Source organism: Mustelus asterias, chromosome 9 (genome assembly GCF_964213995.1).
Source record: "Mustelus asterias chromosome 9, sMusAst1.hap1.1, whole genome shotgun sequence".
In the NCBI taxonomy this organism is placed as follows: Eukaryota; Metazoa; Chordata; class Chondrichthyes; order Carcharhiniformes; family Triakidae; genus Mustelus; species Mustelus asterias.
The window spans coordinates 104,767,761-104,780,295 of record NC_135809.1 but is presented as its reverse complement, the minus strand read 5'-3'; the positions used below and the strand labels follow the sequence as shown (position 1 = coordinate 104,780,295).

The 12,535-nt window shown below is 45.2% G+C and overlaps 1 protein-coding gene across 2 annotated transcripts in view; it reads left to right on the top strand.

Annotated features, from left to right (window-relative positions):
* tub (TUB bipartite transcription factor) overlaps window positions 1-12,535 on the top strand; it is a 256,221-nt gene that overhangs the window by 227,789 nt on the left and 15,897 nt on the right. For both annotated transcript variants that reach the window (XM_078221277.1, XM_078221278.1), the window contains 4 exons: window positions 1,370-1,561; window positions 5,207-5,319; window positions 7,775-7,889; window positions 12,368-12,466. In XM_078221277.1, coding sequence (XP_078077403.1) covers window positions 1,370-1,561; window positions 5,207-5,319; window positions 7,775-7,889; window positions 12,368-12,466 — 519 coding nt within the window. The remainder of the gene's footprint in view (window positions 1-1,369; window positions 1,562-5,206; window positions 5,320-7,774; window positions 7,890-12,367; window positions 12,467-12,535) is intronic.

Sequence of the window (12,535 nt, the reverse complement as noted above, 5' to 3'; positions counted from 1 at the left end):
GTTTGGTAACACAGCTGTGAAGCACCTTAGGATGCTTCACTTTGGGTAAAGATGCTACTTAAATGCATAGTTGTTGTTCGATGTAGTATGGAGGATGTCAGGATTCACTTGAGATATTTAACTGGGGTCCTGTCTGATCCTTCAGTTCCTTGTATAAGACCCCCTGACAATACTTAAAAGGGAATAATGGAGCTCTCCTATTGTCCCAGCCAACATTTACCCTTCAACAACTTCACTAAACAGATTATCTGGTCATTTATCCCATTGCTATTCATGGGACCTTCCTGCGCGTAAACTGGCTGCCACATGTCCCGACATTACATCAGTGACTACGCCTCACTGGGACACGTTGGCTGGGAGGTGCTTTGAGATTTTCTGAGGGTGTGGAAGACAGCAGATAAATGCAAGTACATTCTTACCTTTGGAATTCTGAGAGCACTCACTGTTTTGAATGATAGTCGGTGTGAATCTCAGGAACTGAAGAGGATTCAGGTACTTCCAATCCTCCAATCTGAGCAACAGCCACTAATTGTTCCACCAACTAATTTCCTATCGAACCTGTCGTGTCCTGTTCAGTTTTAATGGGACCTGATGCTGACTTTTATGTTGGGAGCAGGGTTCCCACCCCCCAGTGTAAAAGCTGAATAGAGTCTACCCCAGCTTGGCTGGCTCACCCCACAGTCACTTAAGACCATTGGGCTATCAAATGGATTGAGCCAGGCCTTCCAGACCCATCATGGAGGAGGTCATACATCCCGGAACCTGCAGCAAGGTGCAGAATATCTGGGATTGCTAAGTGGGTAAACATTCTCAGTAGCTTCATTACTATGTCAACAATTTTCTGGCTATTATTTTCATTGATTAGCTCAATCTAGGAATATTGGAACAGGAGCAGGCCATTCAGCCCATTGAGCCTGTTCTACCATTTAATAAGATCATAGCTGATCTCTGACTCTTTCAGAAACCCATCATCATGCTTAAGAGTCTCCAAATCAAGCTACTGAGGAAGTCACTTTGATAGATTTACCGTTTGCCCAACATGGATGCCCCTAACATAGGGACACGACTCACATGCTGAACAGAAAACCAAGATGCAGGTTGGAAAGATATACTATAGATAGAACATCCACTTCTTTTTCAAAGATATCTGAATTAACTCAATTTTTTGCTGGTAGTTTGTTCCGTTCACCTACAGTCAGATGGGAAGGAAAATAAGTCGGTATCCACAGAGTGCCTACATCCCGCTACATACAAATATTCACAAAACAGCGTGCCAACTCTATAGGCGATATCTTTTCTGGTGAATGCAGCCCACGGAGCTAATGTCCCATTTCCTGATTACAAAGCACCATGTCTTCCTGTTTTCCAGGAAGCAGCCTCGGTCTCAACCCCTCCAGGAACTGATGCGCTCATAGATGTGGATGACCTCGAGGAGTTTGCAGTGAGGCCCGCTCCACAAGGAATCACCATTAAATGCCGAATCACAAGAGATAAGAAGGGAATGGACCGTGGAATGTATCCTACCTACTACCTCCACCTGGAAAGGGATGATGGGAAAAAGGTTGGTCAGTTACATATATTTTAGCACTTGTTCCAAATCGTATACTCCGAGCTCAATAGAAAGACAAGGGCAGCAGATACATGGGAACACCGCCACCTGCAAGTTCCCCTCCAAGCCTCTCACCATCCTAATTTGGAAATATATCGCCGTTCCTTCGCAGTCACTGGGTCAAAATCCTGGAATTCCCTCCCTAACGGTATTGTGGGTCAACCCACAGCACATGGACTGCAGCGATTCAAGAAGGCAGCTCACCACCACCTTCTCAAGGGCAACTAGGGATGGGCAATAAATGCTGGCCAGCCAGCGACGCACTTGTCCCACAAATGAATAATAATTTTTTTTTATGGAACTCTAATATAGATTGCTTCATGTAGAGTATACTCCGTAAGATTTATTAACTTATATGTATATTATATATAAATTTATAGGCACATCAGGAGATTTTCCATGCCCATTCTGGCTCATTCTTGCTGTAAATTCATCAAGGACCCAAACACAGGTTGAAGCCCACATATGACTAATCTTTCCAAGGAAATTTCTGTTTAAACTGCTGCCCTTTCATTCAAATTCATGTATAAATGATCGTCCTTGGAAGGGGAATCACACTCAGCATAGTAAGAGGTGGAACCTTCACTCGTCCCTTGCAAGACCTGCCACATAGGCCGGAACTGGAGCTGAAGGCAGGGAATCCCAACCCTGGGACTTGCCGTGTCTCCAGCCCAGGAATCCAGATCAACACAAGAGAGTCGGTGAGTCCAAGATCCAGGCCATGATAATAGTTTGCACTCCCAAAGAAAAGAAGAATCTTCAAAAAAATCATGATTGATTGTGATGTCCTTATGAAGGGGGCACTTTTTAATTATTTTCTCTGAGGGAACGCCACAATCTACAGATGGCAGGTAGCCAGGATTCCTGGCCTCATTACCTTGGCAGGTATCTGATGGTGTGGCCGCTCATCAGTGAGTGGGAAATCTCCCCTCCACTCCTTGAGCTTTGATAGGATCACCAGAGAGGAGAGTAATTTCCACGATTGCGCCTAGATACATATTCATACGCCCCACCACTCCCATCTGCTGTAGGCTTTTAATCCCACTCACTAGGACCAGCTGCTCGATTTTAACTTCTCTCTTTCTCACCGCATTAACATCTCTTGGGTTCCTTCTGCATGAAGAATTCATTTCAATTGATGTCTCATTTTGGTATGAAAACTACACTGCAATTTTCCTACGTTTTAATTTTGTTGTCCATTTAAGTTTTTAAATACTTAGCAATTTCCTTTCCTCCTCTCCTGGACACACTGATTCTTGCTGGCATTCGGTTTGAGAAACATGTGCTGTCTTTCAATTTTTCATCTCAGTGGGTAGCCCTTGTTTCCCAGACGGACTTAGTGCATATCTGGAGAGTGGATTTTAACTGGGAGTGGATTTTGGGGGCAAGTAGAGCATGTGAAACGCGCTTGATGCCATCAGCTTGAGGCCTGGCCTATCTACTTTAATGGCCAGCTACCTGCCCAAATGGGTGGAAGAAGATATCTGGCTGGCTTCCTTGCAAGGAGTAGTCAGCACAGGCCCAGTGGTCATCCACAAGCATCAAAGTAAGTCACAGGAATGGGGAAATCAAGGCTGTTTTCAGAGTGGTAAGGGGGGACTTGGAGCTGTAAAGACATTAACTGTTGTTGCAAGGCCCAGAGGACCACTCCTACTCTTACTAGCCCTGCTAAGGAAAATTTTGGGGGATTTTCACAGTAACTTCATTGCAGTGTTAATGTAAGCCTAAACTTTAACCTTAAAAGATAAAGACTTAAAATTTCCTGATTTAATTTCGAGGGCTCCCTCCTCTTCCCTGTCAGGTTGCATGGGGCCGGCACAGTGGCACAGTGGTTAGCACAGCGCCAGGGACCCAGGTTCGATTCTGGCCTCGGGTGATTGTCTGTTTGGAGTTTGCATGTTCTTCCCTTGTCTGTGTGGGTTTCCTCTGGGTGCTGCGATTTCATCCCACAGTCCAAAGATGTGCGGGTTAGGTGAATTGGCCATGCTAAATTGCCCCTTAATGTAAGGGGGATTAGTAGGGTAAATACATGGGGTTCATAGAATCATAGAAACCCTACAGCACAGAAAGAGGCCATTTGGCCCATCGAGTCTGCACTGACCACAATCCCAACCAGGCCCTACCCCCATATCCCTATATATTTACCCACTAATCCCTCTAACCTATGCATCTCAGGACACTAAGGGGCAATTTTAGCATGGCCAATCAACCTAACCCGCACATCTTTGGACTGTGGGAGGAAACCGGAGCACCCGGAGGAAATCCACGCAGACACGAGGAGAATGTGCAAACTCCACACAGACAGTGACCCAAGCCGGGAATCGAACCCAGGTCCCTGGAGCTGTGAAGCAGCAGTGCTAACCACTGTGCTACTGTGCCGTCCATGTGCCGCCCATAACTGCCCGGGTTATGGGGATAAGGTTTGTGTGGGGTGCTGTCGGTGCAGATTCAATGGGCTGAATGGCCTCCTTCTGCACTGTAGGGATTCTATGATTCAATGCACTGTTATTGGGATGTTAATGACATCAAAGGACTATGATTAAGGACCATGATAAACCTGAGTCAGGCAAAAACATCAGACACCTAAAAGATAGGGCCTAGTAAAGACAGCAGACGAATTGAAAAGAAATGGGATTGTACATTTTTGCTGACCTATTGTAACTATGATGTGGATGCACGATTCTGTGAGAGTCCGAAAATGAGAATCTCGCCAACAAGATCTCGTTTCCAGATTACCCCCGCCCCCCCGTGCTCACTGGTGGTGTAAATAAATTATCATCACATGAAAGGCCATATGTTTCCCCCCAGATTGAGATCTCACCCCTTTCCAACGTGATATCACGCTGGCGAGGTTTACCGTGGGTTTCTTAAAATGGGAACCAGGGGCAGAAGGAACCTGGGCTGGGCGGGGCGGGGGGGGGGGGGGTGCACACAGGTAAGTATAGCTCCTAGGGAGAGAGAGGCACTGCCCCAGCACTGCCCCAGCACTGCCCCCTGGCAAGAAGGTGGCTGACCACAAATTACCTTCTCAAGAGCAATGAAGGATGGGCAATAAATACTGGCCTAGCCAGCGAAGTGCACACCTTATGAAAGAAGTATTAAAAATGCTGTCCTTACCAGGGACACTGAATGAATAAGTAAACAAACAAAGGTTTTCAGCTCTGGACTATATACCCCAATCATTATAAGTAGCAGGCTCACATTTGCCAGCTGTCTGCAATACTTTGAACTGGAACAAGTCAGTCATGTATGATATCCTGGCTAAATTTCAAGGCTATCTAAATTTTCTCACATTATATTTGGTTGTAGTTTAATTAAACATTTGTGAAATAACTGCAGATAATGATTTTTAGAGTAACAAATATTCAATTAGTTTTCAGAAGTGTTTTGTAAAGTGTGTTATTCCTGTGATTTTGCATCGTCAGAAATGTTCTGTGTTTGGTCTTTAATCAGTGGTAATTAGGAACGTGTTGTTGAGTTGCTGGTTCCACTGAATTGAGTTTTTCTGCTGGCTAAGGTTTTGTAAAAAAAGTCTCCCTTACAAATCTTTATTCTCCTCGGTTCTTTTAACAACACCTTGTTTCATCAACAATCCAGGTCTTCTTATTGGCAGGAAGAAAACGGAAGAAGAGCAAAACATCAAATTACCTCATCTCTATAGACCCCACGGATCTATCGCGCGGTGGAGAGAGTTTTATCGGCAAGCTCAGGTAACCCATTATGAGTGCTGATGAATTCTGCAGGGAAGCCTTAAACGAGCTGAAGGAAAATCCTTAGTGTGGGATTTTCCAGTCACGGTCGCCCATGACCGGAAGATTGCGCCTGAGGTCAACAGACCTTTACATGGACCGTGTCCTGCCCGCTACAATTCCCATGGTAGGCGGGAGGGAAAATTCCACCCTTCATTTAAAAATGAAAAATAATGTTGTCTAAAATATGCCACAATGTCCTGGCATTTATTGAATGGCGCATGCACTAAGATACTGTAATGCATCTATTTTAAGATCAGATTGAATGTTACTTTTGTTGAATGTTCCCCAACAAGTAAACCTTCTCCATTAAGGAGCAAAGGGGAGAGCTGGGTGAGTGGTGCCGACAGAAACAAGACAAATCCTGGCTTCAGTACATGACATTGAAGATGCTGTCACTGAAACCCAGGGTGGTTTTGACCTCCAGGACCTGGCTTCTGTGCTACATGTAACTCTCCTGCAGTGACTGTCAATAAGGTTGTACTCTTCTCCAGATTAAAAAATAGATCAAAGCACTTTTCATGCTGCAGGCAGTAAACATGAGCACTGGCACGGAGCGTAGAAGCAGTTTCTGACACCGAGTCATTAAAGTTGAACTCCCTTATTATTGAATCCACTGGCACCCAGGAGAGGATGTGCACAAGTCTGGACATCTGCGCAATGTGACATTTAGTCAAACTGAGAAAACTGGAGGCTACATCAATTTAGCTCTGTCTTGGTATCCAAAGTAAGCACAGGAGAATGAAACCCAAGGGGTATTCAGTATTTAGGAAGGACAGACAAAAAGATAAAGGTGGTGGAGTTGCATTGCTGGGTAAAGAGGAAATTAACACCATACTGAGGAAGGATATTTAGCTCCAACAATTTGGGATCTATATGGGTAGAGCTAAGAAAGACCAAGGGGAAAAAAACATTAGTAGGGGTTGTATATAGACACCCAAATTGTAGTGCTGATGTTGGGAATGACATTAAACAAGAAGCTAGAGATGCATGTGATAAAGGAACATCTGTAATTATGGGTGATTATAATCTACACATAGATTGGACAAATCAAATTAGTCACAATACCATAAAGGAGGAATTCCTGGAGTGTATACAGGATGGTTTTCTGGACCAATATGTTGAGGAACCAACTAGGGGATGGCATGGTGGCACAGTGGTTAGCACTGTTGCCTCACAGCACAAGGTTTGATTCCCGGCTTGGGTTACTGTCTGTGTGGAGTCTCTCTGTGTCTGCGTGGGTTTCTTCTGGGTGCTCTGGTTTCCTCCCACAGTCTGAGAGACGTCCTGGTTAGGTGCATTGGCCGTGCTAAATTCTCCCTCAGTGTACCCGAACAGGCGCCAGAGTGTAGCGACTGGGAGATTTTCACAGTAACTTCACTGCAGTGTTAATGTAAACCTACTTGTGACACTAATAAATAACTTAAAACTTAAACTTAGAGAGCAGGCAACTCTAGATTAGGTATTGTGTAAGGATCAAAAAAAATTTGCAATCAAATTGTGAGACCCCTTGGGGATGAGTGACCATAACATGACAGAATTTTTCATCAAGATGGAGAGTGTTGTAGTTGATTCTGAGACAAGGGTCTTGAATCTTGATAGAGGAAACTACGATGATATGAGGCATGTGTTGGTTATGATTAGATTGGGAAACATTACTTAAAGGGATGATGGTGGATAGGCAATGGCAAACATTCAAGGAGAGCATGGGTGAACTGCAACAATTGTTTATTCCTGTCTGGTGCAAAAGTAAAACTGGAAAGGTGGCCAAATCATTGCTCACAAAGGAAATTAGAAATAGTAATAGATCCAAGGGAGAGGCATACAAATTGCCCAAAACAACAGACCTGAGGATTGGGAGCAGTTTAGAGTCCAGCAAAGGAGGACCAAGGGACTGATTAAGAAGGGGAAAATAGAGAATGAGAGTAAGCTTGTGGGGAACAGAAAAACTGACTGTAAAAGTTTCTTTCGATATGTAAGGAGAAAAAGATCAGTGAAGACAAATGTTGGTCCCTTACTGTCAGAAGCAGAGAACTTATGATGGGGCAACAAAGAAATGGCTGGCCAACTGAATACAGATGTTGGTTCTGTCTTCACAAAGGAGGACGCTTTTAGTAGAGAAATGGTGTTGGGGAAACTGATGAGATTGAAATCCTCAGGGCCTGATAATCGACATCCCAGAGTACTTCAGGAACTGGCCCGAGAAATAGTGGATGGATTGATGGTCATCTTCTAAGATTCTATAGACTCTGGACCTGTTTCTACAGATTGGAGGGTAGCTAATGTAACCCCACTATTTAAAAAGGGAGGTAGAGTGAAAACAGGGACTTATACTGGCTATAAAATTTACATTGTGAGACAAGGTACTGATTTTGGATGAGACTGGCTGATACATGGTTATTCATTTATGTTGCAGATCAAATCTAATGGGCACCAAATTTACAGTGTACGATAATGGAATGAATCCAGAGAAAGGAGGTTCAAGCTTAGATGCAAGTAGCTTGCGTCAAGAGCTAGCAGCTGTATGCTATGTGAGTAGTCCATTCCTAGAGTGTGTTTGTAATTATATCTGCGACCAGCACCCTCTGGTATAAAGACACTGGCCTGGAAACAGTGTGTTTCTGACAGAACCATGCCCATATCCAAGCAGGAGTCAAAAAACAAATCCCAGAATATGACACATTTTTCGATTTACCTACCTGCTTTTGTAATTTTGGGTATTTATGCACGGGCAACTTTAAAGTTGAAGAAGTGATGTGCGTTTCTTCTCTGCAAGAGAAAATAGACTGGGATTTTATAGGGTAGCAGTGGCCCCGCCCACCAGTCAGAAGGTTGGGGGCAACACTACCTTGGTCAATAATGGAAGCACTGATTGGACTTTACGAGTCTCAGGCAGTTCATAGCCTGCAGTTGGGGTTTCTGCCCCTTTAAGGGGGGATGACCTGCCCCCATATGTTGCTGGCAGCTTCTCAGTCTCAGCAGCACCAATGAGAGAGGTGCAGACTGGGACTCCAACGGACCCAGAGCAGCGCCAGGGACCTGGGTTCAATTCCGATCTTGGGTCACTATCTGTGTGGAGTTTGCACATTCTCCCCTTGTCTGCGTGGGTTTCCTATGGGTGTTCCAGTTTCTCCTCTCAGTCCAAAGATGTGCGGGTTAAGTTGATGTTAAATTGCCTCTTAGTGTCATGGGGATTGTCATGGTAATGGGTTATGGGGTTAGGGCCTGGGTGGATTGTTGTCGGTACAGTCTCAATGGGCTGAATGGCGTCCTTCTGCACTGTAGGGATTCTATGGGCCCGATTTTACCATTGTGTCGTGCCCGAAACTTGGTAAAATCGGGCGTGAGGTAATTCGTGCGATCTGCGCCCGCGCAGATGCCCACTTTGCCCAGGCCTGAAAATGGCCGTGATCCAAACTGCACTTGAAATGGACGCAGTGGCGATTTAAATGCATTTGCATGCATTTAAATTGAATTAATGGGCTGCCCGCCCAACTTTACCAGCACTTCCCCCTTTACCATCACGATCGCGTGTCCAGATTCGACATGAAACAGACATGCTCGGCAAAGGTCTGTTTCGGGCGCTCCAACTTCTGAGGAGGTAAGTTCAGAGCTTCCAGCGGCTCTCTGACTCAGATCGGTGGTGCGGCGGGGGGAGGTGGTCCAGATCATTCTCTAGTGAGGGGGAGCAAGAGAAGGGAGGCCAGATGGATCTCTGGTTGGGGTGGAGGGGAGGGAGGCAGGGGCAGGGGGGGACCGTTGCCACTCTGCGGGCAATCGGTGGGGGGGGAGGTAGGGCAGAGGGTCATGATTGGTCCAGGTAGCGGGGGGGGGGGGGGGGGTGTGTGAGTGGATAAGGGGGACAGTTATGTTGTGGGGGTGGGGCGATGTCTGTGGGGGCCATCGTTCCCACTTTTCGCTCCCGGGCCTCTTTATCCGATTTTTGCGGCCCGGGAGCGACGTGATAGGGGTGCGTTTTTCAAATTTTTTTGCACTGCGCGTGCGCAGTTTGAAGCTCCGATCGGAGCTGCAGCGTTTCGGGCGCGATAAGCCCCGCCCACAGCGTGATTCAGACTCGCGATTTTTTTTTCAGGCTGAGCATATAATGGGGTGGGGGGGGCGGTGCCTGAGAGCAGTTTTCGGATCTGAATTGCGCCCAGATTCAGCACTTAGAATCAAAATGGTAAAATTGGGCCCCATGAGAAGACCCGAGACACTGGGACCCTTCCACTGGAGCACGTTACTGCAAGACAATCGAGGTTTTTGAAATTATTACAGGTTTAGGTCTGAATTTGGAAAGATTATTTATTTTAATTTGGATATTGAGGGATAATCAACTTAAAATGGTCGGTGAGAAAGTGAGGGACGAGATTAGGAGAAACTTCTTTCAGCAGGGAGTATGTGGACCACAAAATTCTTTGCCAGAGGTTAATCCATTACGACCTTTAATGTAAAATTGGGTAAATATTTCAAACTGGAATAAGTTTGGAATGTGACAACCAAGTGCTGGCACTAACACAAGAGGCAGATTGGCTTCCTTCTGTGCTGTAAAAGTCTGTGGTTCTTTAACAACAGGAGACAACTGAAACAAGGACAGATTTCTGACAAATTTGACCCTGATAATACAAGGACTAGGACAGATTGTGTGGAAGTGCCAAGAGGCAAGTCACAGATTGCCTCGGTTTTTTTTACTATTTACTTCAGCAAGTTAATCACTACAAATAATTTGAAATTGAGACAGGAAAACTGGCAAAATATTTAACAACAGCCAAAGTGGGGCACTTTATTAAATTTGAATTTGCTTTCCGAAAGGGAACAATTGCACACTGTCTTTCACATTGATTTGGAGGTGATGCTTATTCTCAATGTGGCATCAACAGGGGAGCATATGGATTGTTTAATTGTGTATATACTTATAGTCATTTAACCACTTTAGGTTCAGGAAATACACAGAACACGGGGCAGAAGAAAGACACACTGGATCCAGTCGCCCTAGTTAGGAGCATTATTGTTTTAGTTCCAATGTATTGCTGCTATCCTGAACAGAGAAAGCATCAAGCAGTCTGGACCCATTTATTGGAAACTTATGGAGCATATCCGCTCTCACAAACAGAGAGTATGACTGGGTGATGCAAATGAGAGTACAGACCACCACTGATCCCCAGCTATAGAAAAAGCAGACTGCTGTGTGTTCTATTGATGTTTAATCAATATTTAAAGTTGAAGCTTATTTATCAGTGTCGCAAGTAGGCTTACATTAACACTGCAAAGAAGTTACCGTGAAAATCCCCTAGTGGCCACACTCCGGCGCCTGTTCAGTTGAGGGAGAATTTAGCATGGCCAATGCACCCAACCAGCACATCTTTCGGACTGTGGGAGGAAACCGGAGCACCCGGAGAAACCCACATCGACATGGGGAGAACGTGCAGACTCCGCACAGACAGTGACCCAAGCCAGGAATTGAACCTAGGTCCCTGGCGCTGTGAGGCAGCAGTGCTAACCGCTGTGCCGCCCTGGTGGGAGAAGTAAGGTTCAACCATAGTGGAAGTATACACCTTACATATAATTACATAGAGTTTTAGAGCTTTCTGGTACAACGGGTCCAGTCCTTGTGTACCAATCTCACTTTCCCTGCAATGCATCTTCTTGTTGACAGTAAGTGTGAATCTTGCACCCCTGGAGGCAGGCCTCACAGCCAATGGAGTGGATTTGAGAGAATCTCAATGTTGGTTGTAGCCTTTGTCACATTTCAGACCAGGTCTCAAAATGTTTTAATTCAGTGGCAGGACCGGAAGATGTGTTTAAGTGCACCACTGTAGCTACATTTCCTCAAGCATTCATCCAACAGGGGTTCATAGAATCTTATATACGAGGTTTATATATTGTGCGGTATGTTTGCTGTAAGGATTTAAGTTGACGCTTATTTTATTGCAAGTGCTGATTTCCCCAATTATTAATCTATGCACCCAGCAATAACCTGCTCTCTATTTTAGACCCCTCCATTTCACACTGATACTGCAATTGAAATCAGGAATTTTCTTTCTCGCAACTTATGGATCCAATTTTGGTTCCAGAAATCTGTGGCAAGGATACTGTGGATGTTCACAAACATGATAGTTCCTGCTTAACTGCTATCAGTGTCACTATCATCACCACTGCCTCCATGACCTTCTCCCTTAAGGAAAATAGAATCATAGAATCCCTACAATGCAGAAGGGGGTCATTTGGCCCATTGAGTCTGCACCACCTTTTACCCAGGCCCTATCCCCACGTATTTACCCCACCAATTCCCCTAACCTGTATATCTTGGGACACTACGGGGCAATTAAGCATGGCCAATTCACCTAACCTGCATATCTTTGGACTGTGGGAGGAAACTGGAGCACCCGGAAGAAGCCCACACAGCCATGAAGAGAATGCGCAAACTCCACACAGACAGTCACCCAGAATCGAACCCAGGTCCCAGGCATTGTGAGGCAGCAGTGCTAACCACTGTGCCACCGTGGCCTCAATGCCTCAAAAGAACTATCGAAAGTTAGGGATTTTTGCAGACATTGAACTGGACATTGAATTTGGTCAACTCAACTATGCAGCAATGGGACAGGCTGGCACACACACGCTGAATAATACTTAACAATGGGATATTGTTAAATGTACACAACTCCCCTGGCCTATGCAAAATACAGCTTGGGAGTGAGTAGGCAGGTCATTTTGCAATCGGGTAAAATGCAGCTTCTGTTGACTTTTACTGTCACCACTAACTCTTCACATGTTATTTTATTGATGGCCACGTGTTGTAGCAACAGCTGCCCTCCCCCTCCCAACATCAATTCCAGTTACCACCGGCATGAATTTCACAGTCATCATTGGCTACGTTTGCCTGTTCAATGAGTGGCTTTATTAACCTAATAAAGCAGCGTGGCCGTGGCTTTGTGAAGACTTTCAGTGTTAAAATCTAATTGCTTTACATTGCTAAGATATAAATAGCTCTTTGTTTTCTCCTGCTTAGGAAACAAATGTTCTGGGTTTCAAGGGACCTCGGAAGATGAGTGTGATCATTCCTGGCATGAACATGGATCACGAAAGAGTGTCCATCAGGCCACGCAATGTAAGTTGCAAGATCCGCAGGCTCCACATGCAATCCACAGTTATGTGAGACCGTATTTCACAAAAGGAG